The sequence below is a fragment of the Rhea pennata genome, chromosome 31 (assembly GCF_028389875.1).
Source record: "Rhea pennata isolate bPtePen1 chromosome 31, bPtePen1.pri, whole genome shotgun sequence".
In the NCBI taxonomy this organism is placed as follows: domain Eukaryota; kingdom Metazoa; phylum Chordata; class Aves; order Rheiformes; family Rheidae; genus Rhea; species Rhea pennata.
The window spans coordinates 2,504,824-2,528,628 of NC_084693.1; the positions used below are offsets into that span (position 1 = coordinate 2,504,824).

Here is a 23,805-nt window from a genome sequence, read left to right on the forward strand (position 1 = left end):
GGGGTACACACAAGAGCTTAATTATCAAATCTGATTATTCACAAAACCCTGATTACTGAGGTCATCTTTCAGCTGAGTAACTAGTTTTGGTCAAGGATGTTGCTGTGCTGATCAGAAATGAAATAAAATGGATTCCTTCCCAGCCCTGGTGACTTATGTTGGTTTTGGATTAGAGCTCCCAAATAGCTAGTTGCCATGAAGCATGGTTCTTCCTGGAACTGCTGAGATAACTGTTCCAGCCCCAAAACTATGAATCCAGGACTCCACTGAATTTCCAGTGCTCGTCTGCTAACATGAGCATTTAATCATGTTCGTAGACCTCTAGGTGATGAAGACAAAAGCTCGAAAGCCATCTTTTTGGTATATTCTTTTCTTCTGCTCACCTTTGGCTGTATAGGAGGCAGAGGGGCTGCCCATGCTTTCATCAGTTTCTAGATGTCACACCTGGCCTCAGCTCTGTTTTGGGTACTCAGGGTGCTGATAACCTTGTGTAGCAGGGCAGTGTGATGAAGGGGGAGTGCGCTAGACTGAGTGTTTTGGAAGGGAGCTGGCCTGGTGGATAAAAAGGTGCTTTATTTCTCTGTGGTGAGGTAATGCTGACCTCCTCAAAAAGCATTTTGCGATCTGCTGGTGAAGAGAACTTGAGGAAGGATTTAGTATTTCTACAAAGCAGCGAGAAGTGTCTAAAATTACAAAGATTGTGTCTTAGGCATCTTTCTCTAGGCCTCTTCCCAGTAAGTCACCTGCTTGCTGTTGTGGGCACGTTAGCAATATCCAGTAACTTTCGGAAATGTCTTGTTAGGTGCTTTCATCAACAAGCTCATAAAACAAGTGTATTAGAGAGAGAGAGAGAGAAAGATGCACTAATCCAAGGCAGTAAAATCAGTCATGCGTACATCAACTGTGGCTGCTGACGGCTATCAAATGGTGATAGGGAAGATAACTCTGAAAAGGAATCTACAAAACAAAAATTCTTTATCTAGCAACTGAATCCACATGCTCTCTCAGAGTAACTTTGATGCATTTGGTTTAACGTTCTTAACATAATTTATTGAGACAAATCTATTGATGCAGAGAACTTCAAAATATTACTCACTACTTGGCCTTCTGGCCAAGATCAAGTGTTTGCAAGTGTTTTATCTTCCTCTGGAGGTCTGTGTTCTGCGTTGGCAGGGGCGGACTGAATGATTTAACGGGATTTCTTCCATCTCCAGCTGCTATGATTAAGAGTGTTGGCTAAGACTTTTAGTTCAGGCCAGACTTACACACTTTTCCATAAGAGCTTTCTCGGAGAAGCAAATGAAGTCTTTAGGCTCCTATCTTCCAGAGCTGTGGAAGAGTGTTTTTTGTGCATGACCTCTGCCATGGAAAGGTGTCGTGTTCAGAAGCGAAGCGTTGTGCTTGTGGAGTTTGAACATCTGTTTGCTTAACTAGTGGAAATAGGATTTCTTTTTATGTTTATGTAACTTTCTTGAAAAAAATACCTCCTGTTTCTTCAAGTAGCTGAAGTACGAATTCACTTGCAACAACTGTGTAACCTTTTTGTTTTCTCCTTATATAGATTTCAGCTTTTTGTGCTGCTCAGTGGTATCATTTCGAAGAGGTAGATGTATTGCATATATATGCTTAAAAAGCATGGTTTCTTCCCCTCCAGTAACCAGCAGTAAAATGCTATATAACTGTCTTGGCTTTTGAGGACTGACAAAACTTGACGTCTCTTTTCTAAATAAGCTTAGTGGAAGGCTGCTGCTGCTCTCAACAAAAGCTGCTGTTTTGTTGGAGTGTGTTGTGTAAGCGCCCTCCTGACATCTAAACAGCTCTGTGTATCTCTGCGCACCAGCAGGATTGTTCTAGTGGGGCTTTCTGCTTTCATTTCTGCCTGATTTGCACTTTGACAAAAAGAAGCATCTCCGCTATTTCCATTCGCGGCGATGGCCTTGGATTTGGGGGACTGATCCCAACAGGCTGTGGGGGGGACTCACAGGCAGAAAAACGTGGACAGCGAGTTGGGCGTTTCTGGGAAGCCTCCAACTTACTACACTCTGCCAGTTAGTGTTCAGCAGACCGAATAGTTTGGGGTCGCAACAGACTCCTGTACGTGTGCAGAAGTGTTCCTGAATGGTGCTGTGAAATGCAGGAAGAGTCCAAGAGAGAAAATCTTCCAAGTTTTGAGCATTAAAAGACGACCTGTATGCTGCCTTGCCTCTGCAGAGGGTTGCAGCCTCTCTTGTGCTGTCCGTTCGTTTGGGCAAGATGAAACCCTGAAGTCTGGAGGAAGAGTGAGGAAGAAAGGGAGGTGCATGGCAGTGCGATATGTTCTGGCGCTCGGCTTGTCGTGCTCAGCCGCTGCGGAGTTGAGCTGATGATGTGTTTGGGTGTGCTAACGTTTTTGCTTTTTATTTTTGTCTAAAACATGAGGCACAGCTAAAATTTGTTGGAGCAGCTCTATTTAAAAATAGATTGAAGTGGGTATCTGTCCTGGCTAAATTGAATTACTGTGTGTTCTGTGTGTTTGCTAGAAAAAAATTAGTGAAGTGAGGACCTGACCTGAATGTCTGGTTACATGCTCCTTTCAACGAAATGTTTGCCCAAACTACTTGACTAGGTGCCATCACCACAACTTCTGTTTAGCTTTTATTCTAGTATTTATTTCATGGATGGTAAGAATATACTATCTGTGCTGGCTGAAAATAATCCAGGACAGCTAAGGCCAGAGGAAGGCAGACAACTATTTACTTAGCCTGATTCAACTTCCAGTAAACAGCTCGAAGGAATGCTCTGAAACTGTCCTTAGGAATTGATCCCAGAATCGAGAAAGAAAGAAAAAGGAAACTTTTTGGGACATAATGAATTCATTTTTGGACATAATGAGTTTCTAACCTCAGTCTGTTTCCTTTGTCCTAAAGAGACCAGCCAGAATTAACTATTTGGATCATTTAACCCATTTTTCAGTGGCCAGTCTGGGTCAGAATTATGTCAAGGGAATGTTTTAATTTTATCTGAAAGATGGATATAAATAGATCTAGAAGTATCAGGCTAAGCTTTTTTTGAAATTATTTTATTTTATTGCTTTTATGCCATTGAATTTAACACCTTCACTTCTCCAAGCAGTGTTAAATATATATATTATTGTCCTTCAATGTTATTTCAGACTTATTATTGGCTCTCAATAATAAAAAGAGGAAAAAGGGTGGAGATGCTCACTGACACTTTTCATATGGAAACCTCTGAGTTTTGTTCTTTGACTTTAGCTGATAACACTTTAAATAACTGAGAAAGTTTGTGTTTGCAGGCAGTTCCAGCGCTTGCAGAGACACGAGTGATAGCCTGTACCGTAGCTCTTGGAGCCGCCCAGACCTCCATCAGCTGCACGTTCGTTCGTTCCTGCGCTCAGTGTGAATAAGCGCTTTTGTGGCGGACAAACAGGAATTGCCGATTTCCCAATCAGCAGCAAACTTGTCTGGAAAGCGATGGGAGGGAGGGGTGGGTGCTTCCTGCCTCGGAAACAGGGTGTGTTGGGACCCGGGCTGACGCTTGTGACTGCATGCAGCAACTTCCCTTTGTTGACTTAACTTTTTTCTTGTTGGTCTCTGATTTAGAGGCTCTTTGGAGTCATTTCCCAAATAATTATGTGAAAGAAGAGCTTTCTCCAGAATGAAAGTGGCCTTTCTGGCAGGGAGGGAAAGAAAGAGGAGTAAGTGAAGCAGAGGCTCTCAACACTGCTGATAGGCTGTATATTTTTGTTCAAATTGTCATACCCCTTGAATCCTCTGGGCTTTGGGATGCTAATTCTTTCAGCTGAGGCTTGTTTTTATATTCTTCTAATGTTTGTTGCATGTGATTAAGGCACTATAGAAAAGACTTGCTGCTGGGTCCTCCAACGAGAGTGCTGTAGTGAAATCCTAATAGAATACAATTTTGTATGGAAGATTAAATATTAACACAGCTAATCTCCAAGGAGATGAGGCTGGCAGTGCTACTTCAGGATTGCTTGAATCTTGAGGCTTTTGGAGGTTCTGATTTACGTAATCACTTGCTCGAAAAGGAAGTGGGGTTTAATTGCTGTTGAACAGGTGTTACATTGTAGTGCCTGGAACACTTCCTCCCTCCCTGTGTCCTGACGGATCTTGGCAAGTTCAAAAGCTTTGTGGCAAAGCAGTCTCCTGTGCAGGAAGGCGATGGAGTCGGGCTTTATCGGTATCTTATTAACACACTAATACGGGGTGCTGACTTCCACGAGCAGTAGTAAACAGTGCAGAAGCTTCCTCCCAGTAGGAGACACTTACTTGGCTCCCCCTTGTTACAGACCAGAACAGATTTAGGAGCAGTAAGTGATTTATTGGGGCTCTTGTCTGGCTGGTGGGCTTGTTTGGAGCTTCATAGTGTGAGGACAGTAGGTCTGATGCTAGCGATACTCATGACTTTGAGCTACTGTCTAGAGTGGACTTGGAGCAGGCCTAAAGCCTTGTCAAGATCCCCATCCAGACCGGAGTTCCCCACTGAAGTTCCCCCAAATTTGAGCCTGTAGAAATTCTGGGAGCGTCAGATGTCCAACTGAGCAGTGGAAAAAGGTTGTAAGAACTCTCAAGAGCTTGGCGAGGCCTCCGTGGCAGCACAGGCAGCTCCAGCCAAGCGTGGAATTGCCCATCTGTTGCCCTGCGGGCCTGCGTGGCCGCGAACCATTGCAAGCACGTGAAGCTACGGCATCGGTGCTCACTCTTTCCGCAGAGCGCAGAATGTGTTTGTGAGGAGGGAGAAGCAGAGCCCAACATGAGAAACTTCAAACCTCAAAATTAGAGCTTGTCAGGACAAACTTTCTTGTCTTTAAAGGGAGATCACGAGGCAGCGAAAGATGCTAAAGCCTTGCTTGCTTTGTTTAGTAAAAAGCGTTTGTCACAGATTTTTCTTTCTTGTTTGCTTGTTTAATATATATTGAAATGAGAACTTTGATCATTTGATAAGGGGATCAGAAGGCTGCTGGATTTTGCTTTTAAGTACCTCTGTTCCTTTTGCTGAAATGCAATTTTTGTAGAGCTGTGGTGCGTGATGAAATCACAGCATGAGTCTTTGCACTGCCTGTAATAGTCAAACCAAAGGGGCTTACTTCTCTACTAAAGGAGTAGTGGGTGGGTTCAGAGCTGCTATAATGAAGTAATGGAGTAATGCTAAAATCTGGTAAAACAATTACTGCATCGGTGGGGGAAGAAACCCTGCGCTTGCCCCTTATTACGATGCTGGTGTCGCTGTTGAGGGAGGGCAATTTTATAAGACTGGTCATGGCTCCCACATAAAGAACCCGCTGTTATGTCTGAAGCAGAAAGAAAAACAAAATAAAAGAGCTTGTCTGCCTTTTTTTGGACTGAGGACAAAAAGAAAATGACTGTTTTATGCATCTGCCCGGTAAGGACGTTGTCTCTGTCCTGCAAGTTCTTGGTCTCGCCAGTGCTGGTCTCCATCTGTCTGGTGGTTTTGTGGTGTAGACAAACTTCGTAAAGGGTCAGCATCATGTAATTGTACTGCTTTTTTTTTTTTCCCCCTCCCATATCCAGAAGGAAGCCAAGACTGGAATCCAGGCTTAAGAGATAGTTTAGTTAGTACATCACCTCACTGTCATTTAATACCACTGTTGTCCGAAAGTCCCTGGGCTTGGTTTCAAGTGGAAGGGTTGATGATCTGGGGCTTTTACTAAAAGCTCCTGGAGATAAGGTCAGGAAAAAGTATGGTTGCCTCTACTGTAACACTGCAGAGCTTGACTGAAGAGTATGTGGCCCTCGTTGGATACAGAGGTGGCATTAATTCTGCAAAGCTGTATAACTCAATGGAAGCTGGGAAAGTTGCTTTAGCTGATGCCACCTCTGAATTTGGTCCTGCATGCACAGCCAGAGAATTCCTGGAATCCACTGACCTGGGAAGAACAGATGGTAGCCAAGGGTTGTGCTGTGCTGTTGACACAAAATTGAGTTTGGATGGGCAAGTGGGTAAGCAGAATAGCATTTCCTTGTGGCTGGACAAAAATTCTTGCTGCTGTAAGAGGAGAAGCTGGGAAGAAATCAAACATGAGTCAGTGCTTTTTAGACGGTTTAAAGCATTCAGACCAAAGCAGAACGTCAAGCTTGTTGGTGATGCGTAATGATTAACCCTTTCTAAGTGTGGCTTTATTGTTTTGACAGGATCATCTACTTTCAAAAAATCACTCACCCCAGAGGTAAGTTTTTGATTGACAAACTGGTGTATGTTTCCAGCTAAGAGAATGCCCTCTAAGGCATGGCTCAAACTGTTTCTCCTCAGACTTAAGCATGAATAGAGCACAGGTAGCAGACCAGGCAGTGGTAAGGTTGCAGTAAGGTATATTTGCCTGGGAAATGAGAGGATCTTACAAAGAGAACCACCACTTAAAAATCCAGTTTACCCTGAAACCAAACGTTCCTTGTGCCACCAAAATGCTGCATAGGTACCGTGCCGAAAGCAAGAATTTGAATTGATTAGGGCCAAGAAACACCAGTTAAAAAAATGTGTTAAACAGAAGGCAATGAGTCAGGCATGAACTGGCATGGGGCACGAATTAAGGTGTGAAGGAAAGCGTGGCGAGTGGCCCTGGTTGGTCTGATCTCAGAGCCCGTCTGTAACATGGTGGTGATGAGGTAAAAATAAAACAAAACCCCAGACTCCTTCCTTGTATAATGGCAAATCCAGATGGTCTTAAGTGAAGGTGTTTCTCTACTTGAGTTTCCAGGCCTGAATCATACAGGAGGAGCCAGTAAGTTCTTTGAAAGCCTTTTAATATCATTATTCCTCTGAAGAGGAGCCTATATGGTGATAGTTTTCATCTTTGAGAACAGCGAAGTTGTGCAGTGTGGTTCTGGGCAGATACAGGGTTGTCTAAGATGCTTTTTTTTTTTTTTTTTTTTTTTTTTTTTTTTTTGATTATTAGTTCTTTCTGTCTTTCTTTCCCATCCTAGATGCCAGGTTCTTCTGGACAGCCAGGCTCACAGACGATAAAGAAGGGGCACAGAGGAGTGGATTCCACAGGGGAGACTACCTACAAAAAGGTAGGTTGCCTCTTGCACAACTCATCTAAATATTATCCCTCTCCTATTTGCAGCCCAGAACACCAGTGTGTCTCACAAGGTTCAGCATTAGGAGGTGGGTAATGCCTGTAAGTTACTGAAGATGATCTCAGAGAGAGCGCAGCCTTCCAAGCTTGAAAAATCAAAGGACTGCATGTATTTCAGATGGCTTCTCTGCTATGGTCTTCTAAAGAGGGGATTATTTTCAGACTTTACCCATTAGCAACACTTCTTAGGCCTCTTCTGATTTACAGGGTGCTTTCTATGCTCTTCGGCCACAATAGCTTCTACAGATCTTGTGGCATTCCTGGAATTTGCTTTACAAAGGGGAGATCGTCTGGATTTTTTTCTTAAACAAGCCTGTAAACGTGGGTATTTTGTGGATGCTTCTTCCAGGTTGTTGGGCTTCGTTGGGATGTGCCAACTTTCTCTGAAATGAGGTTAGTTTTAGGGTGTGTTTTAAATGGATAGTGATTTGGTACCAGCGTTTTGTTGCTTCTTGTAAGGGAAATTTCTGGTCTGAGTAATCCAGATGTACTTACATACCTGTCTGTTAAGGGTTTGGAGTGAATGGAAGGAATTCAAGTGGTGTTTCTACAGAAACTGGCTTTTGTTATAGTGCCTTTTGAAATTGCTTGTGCCTTTAGCTTTGGGCTCTGACTTTCGCTTTCCCAGTAAGTTCAGAGGTAGAAAGTTGACAGCAGTATTAGGAGAGAGAAGATAGAAGCCAATGTAAATGCCTGAAATGCTTGCTTGCAAGGATCTCGGAAACCTGGTGGGATGCTACATGGGGTTTATCTGGCAACAAAACTAACGGACAGGCTGTCCTTTCCCTCCCTCTCCTTTTCCAGAGGTCATAAGTTGTTTTTATAATTCTTTGCTGTGTAATAGCAATTGTAAACAGGCAGCCAGCTGCTCCACTGATGTTGCTGGCTAGTAAAAGAGAAAAATACTTGTTCCTTGGCAACCTGACCCTGTGGCTCTGTGCTCACAAGCAAGGGAGCAATGCTGTACTGTGTGTGTAACTTAGGTTTGTCAACGGTAGGACTGTCCTTGGGGCCTAAGTAGGACTAGGAGGGCTCAGCGTGCTGAACTCAGATCTGTTTGCAAGCAACTTTAGCCTGAAGAGAGGTGAGGAAGGAAAGTAGACTCAAACTCTGCCTCCTTCTCCAGCAAATATTGAAGTAAAACAGATAGCTGAAGTAGAAGAGGCTGTTGCCTGATGGCAGACTGGGGTTGCTGCAAGTTTTTGTTGCTCTCTCGCTTCGGGTAACTATAAGCAGATCTTGTAGCTATAATAGGAAAGAAACAGTTAAGTAGGTGAAATATTCCTGTCCATTTTACAAGGCTTCATGGAGGATGCGTGTCTGGGAAAAGGCATGAGATATTTATCCCTCAAATCTGGTCTTAGATACTGAGGTATCCCTCTGCTGCCAAATGCTTTGATCTACAGTGATTTCTTGCATGTGGTAGGGGGCTGAGCTTTGTTTAGCTTAAGGAAAAACACGAACTATTTGGATCATGAGCCCTGGCTGTTGTTGTGAATTTAGTTGCTTTATGTATAAGCCAAGTGAAATATCCACGAGCTGCAGCACACAAATCCAACTTGCACCTGCTCCGCAGCCTCAACATTTCCAGCAAGCTTTACAGCAGAGTTCATGTCTCCATGCTCAGGGAATTAATATGAGGGGTGTTGAGCTGGTCTTAGCTGGCTTTTTGGGGAAGGACAGCATGAGCTGGATTGAAGCATGTCTCTGGACTGAGAAGAGATCATGCGCTTTATAGACAGAAGAGGACTCTTGATGTAAGTAGCTGTTACAAGAACACAGACCTACATTGTTTTGGGGCGGTCTGTGCAGAGGATGAAGGAGTAGGATTTGTCTTTGCTTTTCCTTATTTTAAAATGACAGTGAGCTGTTTAGTGTTGAAGAGCCACAATCTAGCAGAAGAGCTAGACAGAGGGATGAGACAGTACTGGAGCAGAAGTGTATTGTGTGCTGGCCATGTGGCTGTGCCTGCCTGGCCCTGTTGAAGGCCTGAGTCTGTGCCCAAGCTGAAGAATGTCAAACTTCAAACCGTGTCATCTTAAGACCTGACAGACCAACGTGTCGGAAAGCATGTTTTACTTGCAGAGGAGGCGCGAGATAAGCAGTCCCAGGATATCTTCTCCCTCTGACTGTAGGATGTTGAGATGAACACTGTGGGAGGAGGAAATCCAATCTGTGGAGGACCGGCTGCATGGCAGTTCCAGTCTTGTACAACTCTGCCGCCCAGAGCAGAAAAATCGAGTAGGGTGTGGTCAGGGATGTAGACAGGTTCCCGGGTGAATAGGATATTCCCTAGTTTGGCAGCAGCTTCCATGTCTTGTCATCTCAGCTTACTGAGATATAGATATCTATGTGCCCTTTGCAAACCTCTATGTGACATGGCAGCCAAAGTGGCATTAGTCAATGAGAAAAATAGAAGAAGCTGGAGCCAGTAGATGTAAAATATCCTGGCCGATTTAAACATGTGGCTCTTTTCTTCTCTTGAAACTTTGTTCGTACCCATTTGTAATATGCTGCTTCGCATCATGTCTAACTCATTTGTTTCCTCCCCCTCCAGACAACCTCATCTGCCTTGAAAGGTGCCATTCAGCTGGGCATTACACACACAGTTGGAAGCTTGAGCACCAAACCCGAAAGAGATGTTCTCATGCAAGATTTCTATGTAGTAGAAAGTATTTTCTTCCCAAGGTCAGTGCTTGCGTTCTCCTCTCTGCTGTACTTGATAGTGAGCAGCAGCACTAGTTCCTAGTCCTACTTGCACGTTGGGAAGCAGCACCAAACTCTTGAACAGAGCTACTTAATGTACTGCTTACAGATTAGCTCTGGTTCCTGTCTGCTGTCTCTTGCTTCTGAAAAACCCTGTCTCTTCCCTGTAAATGACACATCAGAGGTTGTGTGAACAAGTGCCAGTTTGCTGTTGTGTGTGCCTGGATGTGTCCCTTTCGGGTGGGTGGTTCCCAGCCCTTGGGTACGTTAGAGCCAGCCAGCGGGTGATCACTTCTAGGGCAGTCTCTTAAGAAGCCTTTCAGATACAAATACTCACATATGTGCTTCTCCCTTTGATCAGTGAAGGGAGTAACCTAACCCCAGCTCATCACTACAATGACTTCCGGTTCAAAACCTATGCTCCAGTGGCATTTCGTTATTTCCGGGAGCTGTTTGGGATCCGACCGGATGACTACCTGGTACGTTGTTGGCCGGACAAGGTTCCATTTTGTCGCATGTTCTGTGACTGGTGGTTTGTCCCCTTCTGCCCTGTCAGTGCCATGGAGCACGGTGTGGCCCCATGGCAAGCGCAGTGGTGAATGCTGAGTATGTCCCTAGGGTTTGCCTTTGTTAATGCTTAAAAGGAAGAGCCTGTGTGCTCAGGTGTCCTGCTGATCTTTCACCTCTACTTTTCTCATCCTGTCTTCCGCAGTACTCACTCTGCAATGATCCGCTCATTGAACTTTCAAACTCTGGGGCCAGTGGATCCCTCTTCTATGTATCCAGTGATGATGAATTTATCATCAAAACAGTTCAGCACAAAGAGGCAGAGTTCTTGCAGAAGCTGCTACCTGGCTACTACATGGTAAGTCACTTGGATGAGGCTTCCTCTGCAAGCTAGGAGAGGGGTCCCCAAAGGCATGAACATGACAGATATTGCTATGTATTGCCTGGTAGATGCACGTGGAAGTTTGATTTGTGCCTCAACTGACTGAGAGTGGCTGTGCAAACTTGGGGTGCCACCAATCCTCCTTCCATCTCAACTGTCCAGTGCCAGCAGTGACCAAGACAGTTGCTGAGTAACACAGGTTATCTGGGTGTCGAAAGCCTTGCGTGCTGTACAGGAGTCTTGCGCTACACCTTGTAACTTGGACTCCTTTGGAGGCTCGTGAGCCATTATGTGACCAACTGTGAGCTGCTTTTTGCTTTCTCGAGGTAGTTGCCGTACAGGGTCTCACCTACGGTACTTTATCTTGTAAAGCTGCTCTTCTGTTTCCCCTCCCCTTCTGAGGGCTATACTTGGGTCTGTTTGCAAAGATAAAGTATCTTGTTGATGGACTCTGATTTTAAGTTCCTATATATAGAGACAGCAGCTTTGGGAATAAAAGCATGTTAATTTTATAAATGTGGTTATAGTGCAAAAAGAAAAAGAAAAAAAGAAAAGAAAAAGCCTTTTTCTGTCCTAGAGCAAAATCAGATCCCACCCTGAAATGTGATATGTGTATGATCTGACTGCTCTGTTTTGATGTCCAGCGAGGCTCTTATAAGCCACCTCTGTGAATGGGAATTTAGCCAGGAGATATCCTTGATTTGCAGAAGTGCCTTGGAATTTTTAATGCTGTTGGGGGTGCTAGCTGAATTCGCTAAACTGCCTCTGGACCCATAAGTATTTTTTGCTTTGATTGTATCTCAGAACCACATTGCTTTTCTTCAAAATTGTCTAGTGTCTTCTGCAGCCATCAGTTTTTAGATCAATCCCTTTCCTGATCTTTTTAGCTTGACCTAAGTGCCAAATTTAAAAAGGCTAAGCACAAAACCATCCTCTACTCTGAAGATTGCCTGGCTTAGCTTCTGGCAGGTGATTGTGTGAGTGAGCAACAAATTCCTTTTGCATTTATGAGCTTTGTCTGAACCATTCAGCTTTGCAAAGAGGTTGTTAATAACATCACTTGTCTGTTCACTGTGTTCACCTTGCCTCTTAGCTTTGGCAACTGTTTCAACTCCTTACCAGCTGTGTTTCGGTTTAGAGGCACGAGAAGGAGCAAACAACTGCTCAGACTGGCACATGAGTAACCAGAATGGCTTTGAAAATGTTCTGTTGTCTGTGGCATTCCAGAACTTGAACCAGAACCCAAGGACGCTGCTACCAAAGTTCTACGGCTTGTACTGTGTCCAGGCCGGGGGCAAGAACATCCGCATTGTCGTGATGAACAACCTACTGCCACGCTCTGTGAAAATGCACCTCAAGTACGATCTGAAGGGCTCCACCTACAAACGCCGAGCGTCCCAGAAGGAGCGGGAGAAGGTCTTCCCAACCTACAAAGACCTGGATTTTATGCAGGACATCCCGGATGGCCTGTTCTTAGACTCTGACATGTATAATGCTTTATGCAAAACATTACAGAGAGACTGTTTGGTAAGTGGAAGGGTGAGGGGCAGTGTGGAGAGTTCTTTCCCTTTCCTGAGCCTTTCCCAAGAAAAGTGGGCAGCAGCCACCATCCTTGCAGCCTCTGTCTGGGATGTCGACTAGAGAACCTCTTTTTTGGTGATGGCGTGGGCAAGTAACAGGACCTGGAACACAGTTTCCTTCCGTGCTTCCGATCTGAATTAAGCTCAGCACAGCCTCTGGGGGAGAGGAAGCAGTGTCTTCCCTCCCTCTGCCAAGATTGTGTTCTGGAGTAGGGCAAGATGCTGGGAGAGTGGCAGGATAGCTAGACTGAGTCCAGTTTCAAGTTCTAAACTGCCTTTGAGTAGCTGTGCAGAAGTCAGTGTCTTCTAGCTTGGGTCCCTGTCTGCATAAGAAGAGTAACGATGGCTTTCCTGTAACCCTTTTTGGCACCTATAGGTGAGATGGGTGTGCACAAGCTGTGGAATAAAAGCCATCCCCTCGGTACACTCAGGCCTCTTGGCAAAAATACTGATTACAGTCGTGAAACCGTCTGCTCTGACAGTTTTCCTAGACTTGCAATACTGAACGAGCCTTTGTTGACTTCCTGCCCAGGTCCTGCAGAGTTTTAAAATCATGGATTACAGTTTGCTTGTGGCAATCCATAACATTGATCAGGCGCAGAGAGAGCATGCGTTGGCAGATGGGACATCCCAGACTGATACACGCCGACCAGCTGCCCAGAAGGCCCTCTACTCCACAGCCATGGAATCTATCCAAGGAGAGGCGCGGCGAGGTGGCACCATAGAAACAGATGACCAGTAAGTCTGTGTTGCTGCTCCACTGAAGTATTGTGAGGGGTAAAAGCTAAGCTTGGGTAATGGAGACTGAATTTAGATGCGGACTGGGGTGTGTATGATTGCTGTCACGCTTGGCAGAGAGGTTTTGATATCAAGTCTTCCTGTGCAAAGCATTCGGCTTCAATTCCTCTTCCTTAACGTACAGAGTGCTTTCTGGATTTCCAGGTGGCGTTTGAGTTGTCTCTGTCCAATGGTTATTAGTAGCTTCAAACAATTATTTCCATCTGTCTCTGAGGCGTAGCGATTGCCTTGCTGGACTAACGGCCCGTGAAATCCAGCTGCCATCTTCAGTATGAACAACAGTAGATGCACTTACTGCTTCTTCATCTTTTCTCATAGGCGAGTTGGGATTAATCAATCCTCATCTTCAATAAAATCAGCATGCAGAGGGAAAAGGGGATCACTTCTTGGAAGTTTATCTAACTTAACAAAATAACATCTTGTTCTGGCTTGTCTTCCCCAATTTCTTAGCTCAACAGTAGGTGCCTCCTGCATGTTGACACTTGTTAAATAGTTTAGCTAGTACTCAGCCCATGCCAGGCTGCATGAGACAGACTGTGAGGTGTGAAAATACTGTTCCATGCTTTTTGCCCTGTCCTGTTTGTAGGATGGGAGGCATTCCAGCCCGCAACGCAAAGGGGGAGAGACTGCTTCTGTACATTGGCATCATTGATGTGTTGCAGTCCTACAGGTGAGAAACCTTAACTGTGTATTACCAAAGAGTGAAGTCCACTTTACAGCGTTGCTTGCCCTTGCTTGGGTATCAAGATTGGCTTTCAAGAAATAGTTCAGACACAAAGGGTTTTTATTATTATTATTAACCACCTTTTTTTTTTTTTTTTTTTTTTTGACATTGGCATTTTAGGATCACTTTGTGGGTCTTGTTTGCTGTGTTTACTTCGTGTTTCCAGAACAGATTTATTCTCATGAAGTTTTTCTGTGCTATGGTTATTGTACATAGGGAGTGTGCAGGAAGTGGCAAGGAAAAAATAGGTGGCGGCCTAAAATGGCTATAACCACTCCTCCCTGTGAAACGTAAATAGCTGCAAGACTTCTATTTCTATTAAAATGCAAAATATGCAAGGTTATGTATGTAAAGTCCCTGTCAAAGTCGCTGCAAGTTGACTGCCCATGTTAACTATGCCTGTGAAACCCTCCCTTTGGGTATCTTGCCGTGAAACACCAAAGCTGTGGTTTCTTGAAATGTGAGGGGCTGGTCTAACAACTGTAAGGGGAAAGTCTTGTTCTGCTCCTACTGTCCTTCTCTCTCACCTTATGCTGACTCTGCTTTCTGGACCTGCCTTCAGGGTCACTCGGTTCGTTCACCCAGCAGAAACGGTTTTCTACTGAATTAATGAGCTGAGTCAGCTCTCAGAAGGGTGCGGTGAGGAAAGCTGGTATAAGGGAAATGTGGGACTGTATGATGGGGTCAGGAAAGCAAAACCATCCACCTTGCAAGCATGTCCAGGTATGCCCAGAGATGATCAGTCCAGGTGTCTGTGGAACAGTCTTAGAAAGATGCAGTAATCAAGACAATCTAAAGCCAAAATTATTAATAGTTTGGGATGTTTCTGCCACTGTGGTCAGAAGCCAGGCTTGGCACTGAGTGAGCATGATGTAATGCAGGTTATGGAGACCTGGGGTTAAAATTGTTCTTAATCCTCTCCTTTGTCAGATTTATCAAGAAGTTGGAGCACTCTTGGAAAGCCCTTGTACATGACGGAGTAAGTAGCAAAAACACACCTTCTAACTATCAGCAGTAATACCAGTGTCTCTTTAAACCGTCTCCTGTTCTTGGTCCTTCTGGGCATAGGAGCCTGGATTTTTAAAGGCCTGTCTGTGGCTGCCCCTTTATATAGAAGGAATAGCCTTTAGGTACCCTCGGAAATGTGGGTTGTAACAGTATTGTTCATCTACATCAAGTATTTCATTGCTCTGAATACAATGTACGTTTTTTTTTAATCGATTTACTTCTCGCAGTTACTAGTCACTAGATACAAGAACCCCTGACTGTTCCTACTCCAACACAGCAAGGTTAACAGTCTGAAAAAGCTCACGTTAACCTTGAACACCTGTTAATTTGTATTTGCACGTTAACGTTTGTCTGCTGGACTTTCTTAGGACACTGTATCCGTGCACAGGCCCAGCTTCTATGCTGAAAGGTTCCAACGGTTCATGTGCAACACAGCGTTCAAGAAAATACCATGTAAGTACCTCTATGTGGCTGCACCCCCACAGTTGCTACCAGTTCTGCTTCTCCCTGCTCAGCAGCTGCGGTTTAGGAAGATGAATGACAGCATGTAAGAGTGTTTTGGAAGTCTGGACTGTCACCTCTTGCTTCCTTCCAGCTTATTCTTGCCACACAGATACGACCTTACAGGAGCTGTTTCATCATTTAACATGTTCCTTCAGAGCGCAGCCCTCATGTCAGACTGTCATTGAAAAGTTGCTGTATCAAGTCTTTCTGTCCTTCCTGAGAGGAACGGGTTAGTAAAATGCTGTCTTGGCTTTTGTCTTTAAGTAAAGCCTTCTCCTTCTAAGAAGAGCCGGTCTGGCACAGCAGTTCCTCGGAGGAGCTGTCAAGGAGGAGTGCCTTCTCTGTCACACATGTCCTATGAGACAAAAGCACAAGTAACAACAGAAGTGGACGTGGAACAAGGTTAGTGCCTGGGCCTAAGAAAAACAAAACAAAACCCCTTTTTTTTTTTTTTTTTATTTTTTTATTTTTTTTTTTTTGAAGCTTGTATTTGTGTCATCAATGCTTGCTGCCGCCTCTCAACCATGCAGAACAGTCTTGCCAGCTTGCTAGGGGAGCTGTTTTCTGGAATTGTGGGTGTGTGAAACCAGATGGGGGTCAAAAGCAGTTATGCACCAAAGTGCATTTTGAAGATACTGAGGAGGTCTAGAGCAACAGTGGGCCCTTCATTTGTGCCCCTCACAGCCCATTGCTGCATTTTTGGGAGGATCCTTTTAATCTGATTCCCCTCATGTGAAGAGGAGGAGAAGAAAGAACTGTAGGGAAATGATTTTCTGTGTGGCATAGTTATCTTGCTAAACTAATTGCCTCAGCAGCTTCCTGAGGCAAAGAAACTGGCAAGATTTTTTTTTTTTAAAAAAAAAGTGACTTGACTGTTTCCGAGTGTCCTGTTACGTCAAATGCGGGACAGGACGATGAACCTCATGTTTCAGTAAAAGCCAGTCTTTGCTCACAACCAAGATGAGGCCAGGTACTACTTCATCTACTTTCTTAGGATCTTTCAGCTTCTTCTAAGCATCCAGAGGCCTCCACTCACATGGGAAACTGGCTGAGACTGTGTGGCAATCTCTTTGTGTATGGTCTGTTCCCAGCAGCTCAGGCCCTCAGGGTTTAAGTCAGTGGAGAAACTGAACTAGACAGTACTGTGGAGGCTTAGATTCAGAGCAGAGAACTGAATGCAGGGCTGGTTCTTCTGTCCTCGGGTATTTTAGACATCTCGGACGGATCCAGTGCGGATCTTGACCTGTGGCTAGTGTGGGAACTCATGTCACACGATCCCACTTGTTGCACCGATGATGGAAAAGTCTGTGCTTTAACCCAGGTTCCCACCTTGGTCGTCCAGATCTCCTGCCCAGGACGCTGCCGGTAGATGAAGCTAACAGCGATTCTGTTGCAACGACCCTGTCCACCTCTTCCTTGGGCAGTGGAGGCCTCAACTCGCCTGCACATAGGTAAGACTGTCGCTGTTCCAGCACGTGGTAGGCCAACGGCTCCTGCAGGTTGGGTTCATGAGGCGTGCATTGCTTTATGGGATGTTTGGGGTTTCGGCATGCTTGCAGAAATAGCTGTTTGAGCAAGTTCAGTCCTGTCAGTTTGAGCATGTGCAAGGGGGGAGCATCGTGTCATCATTCCTGTGTCGCAGTCTTTTACAGATGACGTGATTTTGCATCTTCTGCTTGGGCAGTGTGGGGATTGCAGTGGCTTTTGGTTCCTTGTTCTGTATTTAATGTTTTTGTTCTGGACTTGAAGAGTTTGTGTTAAAGTGAGTTAGTGAAAGTGTCGCTGTACGTGAAGAGCATTGATGTGGATGATTTTGAAAGTGACCTGCTTGCTGCCCCTCTCGGAGGGTTGGGTTCTCTTGCATCTTATTGATTTGAGAAGCGTTGAGCTCCTACAACTTCTTGGGCAAGGAGGCTGTGGGGATGTGTGCAGGTGCAGTTTGAAACATGTCAGAAACGAGCATGGAGAGCCAGGAGGGAGCTTATGGCTGGCTGCCTTTGAATGTTTCGTTTTGTTGTGAAAGGGGCAAGACTAGCAGGTGTGAGGAGGAGCTGTGGTCAGAGGACGATCCCTTTCGCAGAAGCTGTTCAGAGGTGTTAACTTCTCTTCCTAGAAGTTACTGGAAACCATTTTTCTCACTCCTGACCCATTGCCTGCAGAGTGGCACTGATTGAAGTGTGTGCTCTGCCTGAGCTACAGGAAAACAAGATACAATTATAATTAACACCTCTTACTCCCTCTCTAAAACCTGGAAACTTCTTGATAGGGATCCTAAACCAGAGCTGCTCCTTTCCAGTACGTCAGCATGCCTGAGGCTTTCTTTCTATTTACTTAACTGCAGGTCTCTCTCCTTCAATCTCTACGTAGGTCAGTGGGCGTACAAGTGCATAAAGCTGACAGCTCAGCAAAGGATTTGCCTAGAACAGCTCCCGGCATCTTCTTGTCTAGGTGAGAGGTTTCAGACCTTGCCTGAAACCTTCTTCTGACTGGAGGGTGTATTCAGTGAGACTTATCCTAAGACTTGGCCTTGTGCTTGTTGCTGGCTGGGGGTTGCAGAGTTCTTGTGCAGTCAGTTTGCTTCTAAAATGCAGCACTTCAACACAGTGGGCCCTGTGCCAAGACTCAGCGATCCTTAGCCTATTTGCTTGCTGTACAGTAAACGGCTGAATGATAAAACCTTTCAGGCTGAGGTGTCCTCCTTGTATAACGTGGTGCTGAGCATCTTTTTCTGCTCAGGTAGGTAAGCCTAAACCTGCCTGCTCTGTTGAGTTGACTCGTGAGGTTGGTTCCTCAGATGCAGAGCCTGCTGTGTTTGCCTCCGGAGGCAGTGTACTACCTCCAGGGGGGAGGACAACGCTTACCGCTTACCATACTCTGCAGGCACATGAGTGTGGTTATTCTTTGCCTACATTCCAGGAAAAAAAAAAAGTGCCAGTAGGCTGTGGCACTGAAATCGAGGATACTGAATGCGCCAGTGCTTTCTCACTTGGGTCTTTAGGGCCCTTGGACTCTGAGCTGCTAAAAGCAAGCCTGATATCAGAGGCTTAAATTCACTTTTGTGGCCCTGGAAGATATGTAGAGCTCTGCAAGCCCAGCAAAGAATGAAAGCAATTTGTAGATTACTATTTTCTAACATCCTAACTTGTTAAATGGCTTTAAACAGGGATTTTTTTCCCCCTCTCTACAGAATTAGCCTGTCTAGTGGGGTATTTGTCACCCTTTGGGAAGGAAAACCTCTTAAATCTCTGCAACCCTGTACGAAGAGTATCTTACTTGAAATCTCTCCAGCTAGAGCAGCTCTCAACTTCTGCCCTTGTAGGGGTGGGTGTTGGGGGCTGGACAGGATCTGGCCTGTTCCAGGCCTGCCTTTGAAACACGAGCTCAGCTTTTCTTTCCTGTGCTACAACCACCTCAGCCTGTGCTTCGCAGCACAACCCCACGTCCTCAGAAAGATTGCCACGTGCCTCTCTGCTGCATGCTGAAGATGTGCTCTTAATCGTGGTGTAAGCAGTGCTATGCAGGCGTGGGCACCCTCGCAGAGTGGACAGCCAAGCCCTGCTGCTCAGCACTGACGGAGCTGGTTCTCCCTGCCCTGCCGCCCGGGTAGGGAGTTACTCGACCCAGTTTAGTGACTGATCCAGCAGGGCAAATCTCGGAGGTCTGATTGCTTCTTGATGGAAGTAGAGCCCAAGGCTGTAAAGGTGGGTGTGATGCTGAACAAGTGAGGAAGGTTTCCCTCCTTATGCAAGACCCCAATAAAGCCTGTTCTCATCATGGGAAGGGCAGAACAGTTGGTATTCCCCTGGTTCGCAGTCCAGCTCTGTCATTAACCTCACTGGCAAAAGCCTGCTAGTGTTTGAGATGTTTAGATGTCACCATGTGCCACTGGGATGGTAAGATTCTAGCCCCACATGCTGTCTGGCATCCTGTGGCAAGGAGTTCCAGAGGCTGATTTCTGTTTTAGAGGGGCATTTCTTTTTCTCCTAAGCTCTATGCCTGATCACCTGGCCCTGCATTAGGACACTGCTGCTTACACAAGCTTTGAGAGGAATTCTTGTGCTGTAACTAGCACTGAGCATCCTTGCCTTTAATTTCTGCGCTGGGGAGTGACCAGTCAGAAAGCTCAACAGAAGATGTAGCCAGAGTAGCTGAGAGTAACCAGCCAAATAGGTGAGGCTTAATCTAGGCAGAGATGGAGTTTTGTGCTCCTGACGAGGACACTTGTGTCTCCATTTGCGTTAAAGAGATGCTGTTGATCCAAGGGTGTCTGTGTGGGGTCCTGTGTGACCTGATGACCGAACAGCTTGATGCCTTCTGCGCAATGGCAACAGGAGATGGAGTACTACCAATTAATGCACTTTCAGCAGGCTGTGACAAGCGCTGGCTGTTAGCAGCAGGCGGGCTGAGCGCTCTCCGCGAAGAGGGGCATGCCATCCGCAGGCAATCATAAAACCTCCGCTGGTTAGTCATCAGGGCAGCGGAGGGGTATCGGATACTTTGTGCCCAGACGGTTTTCACCGGGGATCATTTTCATGTTGATGTGCTTGAAGCCTTTTTGTAAAGAGATGCTGCTTCTTAGCTGGGCGAAAGGTTCTTGTTCCTAATGTTTGAAGTCACGTTTACCGGGAGAGTGGTTTTCTAGGAATTGTTTTAGATGCCGGGGCCAGTAGGGATGATGTTGCCTGTGACCATGTAATAAATCTGCCTAACAAAAGCCTTTGTGCAGTGCTTGGATGTTCCAGTTTGCCAGGTACAGCAGGATAGCCAAGAAATGTGATTTACTGATGGCTCATTTTAAAAACTACTTTACAGGTCTCTCCCTTCTGTTTCCCCAGTGGTTCCCCAGGGCCTTCCATACCAGAGCACTCCTCAGAACTGAGAGAACAGTTTGAAGACCTGCAAGAGACGGAGATAAGCTTTGTGAGTACTTCCTTTTAGGGAGGAAATGAGCAGCTCTGTAGTTGGACAGACAGTTACAGGGGTTACTTTGGCTTCTCATTCTGCTGCTCCTCAGAGGTGCTGGAAGCACTGGCATTGCTGCTTGTGTACAAATCAGCCAGAGCAGGAAGCAGATGTTATTAATTCCCGTCTGGTACATATAGGCTCAGGCTGCCTTGTGCTAGGCACTGTTCATGCTTTTAGTGAGATCTGCTGCCCCCAAAAGCCTTAAATTAGATAAGTAGAGAGGCAAAGCAGAGGCAGCTCACTTTCCTAAGGTCCAAGAATGGGTCTGATGACAAAGATAAAACCGGGTGAATCCGACCAGACTCATCTCACTGTTCCAGCAGAGAATGATTAAATACTCTGACTTGCCTGCTTTAATGTGAGGGGGTGGCTCAGATGAGGATCCAAAAGCCTGAACACAACTAAACTCAACAGCTCCCTTCGCTTTGCCTCTCCCAGGATGGGGAAGGCAAAGGAGATGTTGTGCTGCCCTTCCTCCGGGGAAGGCAGGCTTCTCTCCAGCGTCTCCCCTCTTTTCTCTTCACAGTGAAGCAACACCGAGATGGTTGTGATGGAAGCAGATTGTTCTGCGCTCTGCGTGGCCTGTGGAGTCTGACAAACGTTCAGCCCCTGTTGCTGATTTATTTTATTTTAATAGAAATTTTATCTGGACAGAGACCTAGAAGCCGAAAGGCTGGGCTACACTTAGTGGGATAGTATTAACAACGCCTGAGTGAGCCCAGCTGAGCCTCGGACGCCCGGAAGCCTCCTTGCAGCAGGGTCCTCAAGGTGTGACTGTGTATCTGTGCTGTCCTCCTTTCCCTGAGGCCTGGCACGAGCAAAGCAGGCTGTCGAGGGGAGGAGGAAATGCTCTGCATGGGCTCAAGTCCTCTGGAAAAGGGATTGATCTGACTTTCAGGGAGTTAGCTGCTTACGATGCCAGCATCACAGACCTGGCCAGAATGAGCAACTCTTTGAAGAGCCCTGGGGGGAAACGGGCCTTAAAGCCTTGTTGGGGCAGTTTGCGACAGAGCAATGTGGTTTTATTTTGTATTTTAAAACATGTATTTAATTTAAATGTTCCTTTGAATGCAGTCATATCAACTTCTTTTTAGTCCTGCAATATAGTCACTTTTTTCTTTCTTTTTTTTTTCAATAAATAGTGTTCGATGCAGTGAACACTGCTCAGTGTTCCACCACAAAAGTATCCCACGTGAGAACGGCAGAAAAGGGGGAGTGGAAGCTATATTGGCCGCCGATGAGCTTTCTTTTCCCCCCTCTGCCAGCCATCCTTGGTTGCAGGATTCTCAACTTGCCTTGTCCTGAGACAGCGACATGGAGAGCTAGGTGCTTCACTGTGGTGTGTTCCTCAGAGGACTTTGAATGTGTAAAGCTTTTAAGATGTCAGGGAGATTTTTTGGATTGCTTTGTCCCCTGTTTTTTAGATTTAACCTTTTATCCCTTCCCAGTTCCCCGCAAAGGGGAGAGCTTTGTCAGGGGCACACTTTTCTTAAGCCTTCAGTATTTCCTAAGCAAACGGACCAAACCTAGCTCGCTCGGTTCCCTCCCCTTGCCCTCCGCTCTGCTGTCGCGCCCTTTTGTGGGAAGCACTTGCAAAAACCTCGCAGTTTTTATAGCTCGGCTCCCTTTTGATAACTCGTATCCTCGCCAGCGTCGTGGAGCCGTGTTTTCACACCAGTGCTCTCGAGAGCTTGAAATTGAGATTCCTACATAACTGGCTTCCTGCTCCATGCGTTGCGGCAGATTTTTTTTTTTCTTGCCTCTGCAAAAGTGCAGTGTGCCTCGAGCCTGAGGACGCTGGGGGCTCGTGTCTGATTTAAACGACACAATACTGAAAGGAGGCGTTGTTCTGTTGTTGCGTTGCCGTTGCGCGCGTGCAAGGCTGGGGTGATGCCTCGCAGACGCTGGCTGCAGACACTTATCTAGAGATCTCAGAGCAAACGTTGGCCTGATCTTTATTTTCACTAAATGCTTTTTTTTTTTTTCTTTTAAGAAATGAAGTGACTGTTCCCCATGGTCCCAGTGGGTTAGACTCCTCTATCCTCTGTTTTTATATATAAAAATAATAATTTAAAAATGTTTGGCCTTGCAGTAGTGCAAGGGATTTCTATACTAATTAGCAATGATTGCTAAGGAAACAAAGAATGTAGTGGTGTAGAAGGGGATTTTGTTTTTTTTTTTTTTTTTTTTAAGTTGATGTTTCAGAGCCAAGTCTTTTCACACCTTCCACTTCAAGCTTTTAAAAGTGGATGTTGACAAGCTGATATTTTTTTAAGAAAAATTTTTTTTGAAAGACCAAGTAGAACGGCCTTACTCCGGGTGTCCGGATCCAAAGGGGTTTGGTGGAGCGCGAGAACAGTCTCTGTTCAGTAACCGGCTGTCTGGTTCTCAAGGGCTCTCAAACCTTTAAACACCAATTAACGTTACAAGACCGGCGATTCGAAGGAAGATCTGCTTGGGGACGACTAGAAACGTCTCTGGTGCATCTTCCCTTCTCCCTCCCCTTTACCTCTGACTCTACCCAGCAGGTTACACTTTATAGCTGAAGTAACTGTCTATATTAGACACTTTCTTATCTTCCCTCCTAACTCATATTTTGTTTTCTTTTTGTTTGTTTTTTTACCAGGAGGAAAGAAAACCAAGTCTCAATTTGTTTTTTTTCATGATTTACTATTTATGAAGTTGTATTTAAGTGTTTTATTCTGGGGATAGTTATTCAGTGAGTAGGGAAGTGGGAGTGGGTGGGGGGTGGCATTTATATATCAGAACTATCAACCTCTGCTTTGTAATGGTTTTTCAGACAATTTTTTTTTTTTTGCGTTTATAAGTGGCAGACAGTTTTAACGTCTTTTTAAAAACTCGAGTAGCTTTTCTCCATCACGAAGGCTTCAGTTCCGTTGCCGACGGCTTGGCGAGTCGCACAGGAGCAGGGAGCAGCCGAAACGTCGCCCCTGGCTCCTGGGTGCGATGATCTCCTGCTGCGGTCCCCAGCGCCCCGGACAGAAACGCTGGATGAAGGGATTAGGAGCTGAGGGACCTCTCTTTTACTTTTCGTTTTCCTGCTCCATGTTGACACCACTTCGATTCCACGCAGCAGGATCTGTTGCTCCTTTCTCGGTTCAGCAGGGAGGGACCTGCCCTGTCCAACACATCCATCTGGAACAACTCGTGCCGTGTCGTGAATATTGTCATTTTAACTGTGTAACTTTTTTTTTTTTTTTTTTTTTTTTTTTTTGCCATCATCCACTGTTAAAATGGATATTGAAAAAACAAAGCTGTCTCTTCTCAGCCCATCTTGCACAGAGACGCAATATACGGTATGCTACTAAACCCACAAAAGTGTCCGGCTTTGGTTGTTTTTTTTTTGGTTGTTTTTTCTCTCCGCCCCCCCCCCCCAAACCCACCTCCATGGATGGCGGGGGAAGAAGGGGGCTCGTCTGCTTTGCCTCCCGTCTTGCTCGGCAGTCGGCGGAGCGGGGTGGGTGGAGGGGGCGAAGGCCGAAGCGGAGCAGGACGC

At 45.6% G+C, this 23,805-nt stretch overlaps 1 protein-coding gene across 3 annotated transcripts in view; it reads left to right on the forward strand.

Moving 5' to 3' along the window:
- The window catches only part of PIP5K1A (phosphatidylinositol-4-phosphate 5-kinase type 1 alpha), a 30,264-nt gene extending 6,637 nt beyond the window's left edge, over positions 1 to 23,627 (forward strand). The window contains exons 2-16 of one of the 3 annotated variants that reach the window (XM_062597794.1): positions 6,171 to 6,205; positions 6,960 to 7,049; positions 9,672 to 9,802; positions 10,182 to 10,299; positions 10,533 to 10,685; positions 11,937 to 12,236; positions 12,822 to 13,027; positions 13,674 to 13,757; positions 14,742 to 14,790; positions 15,188 to 15,272; positions 15,588 to 15,725; positions 16,645 to 16,774; positions 17,691 to 17,771; positions 20,159 to 20,243; positions 20,815 to 23,627. In XM_062597794.1, coding sequence (XP_062453778.1) covers positions 6,171 to 6,205; positions 6,960 to 7,049; positions 9,672 to 9,802; positions 10,182 to 10,299; positions 10,533 to 10,685; positions 11,937 to 12,236; positions 12,822 to 13,027; positions 13,674 to 13,757; positions 14,742 to 14,790; positions 15,188 to 15,272; positions 15,588 to 15,725; positions 16,645 to 16,774; positions 17,691 to 17,771; positions 20,159 to 20,243; positions 20,815 to 20,817 — 1,688 coding nt within the window. In that variant the 3' untranslated portion in view covers positions 20,818 to 23,627. Of the gene's footprint in view, positions 1 to 6,170; positions 6,206 to 6,959; positions 7,050 to 9,671; positions 9,803 to 10,181; positions 10,300 to 10,532; positions 10,686 to 11,936; positions 12,237 to 12,821; positions 13,028 to 13,673; positions 13,758 to 14,741; positions 14,791 to 15,187; positions 15,273 to 15,587; positions 15,726 to 16,644; positions 16,775 to 17,690; positions 17,772 to 20,135; positions 20,244 to 20,814 lie in introns of all 3 variants that reach the window. The other 2 variants (XM_062597793.1, XM_062597792.1) reach the window with 2 other exon arrangements.
- The last annotated feature ends 178 nt before the right edge of the window (positions 23,628 to 23,805 follow it).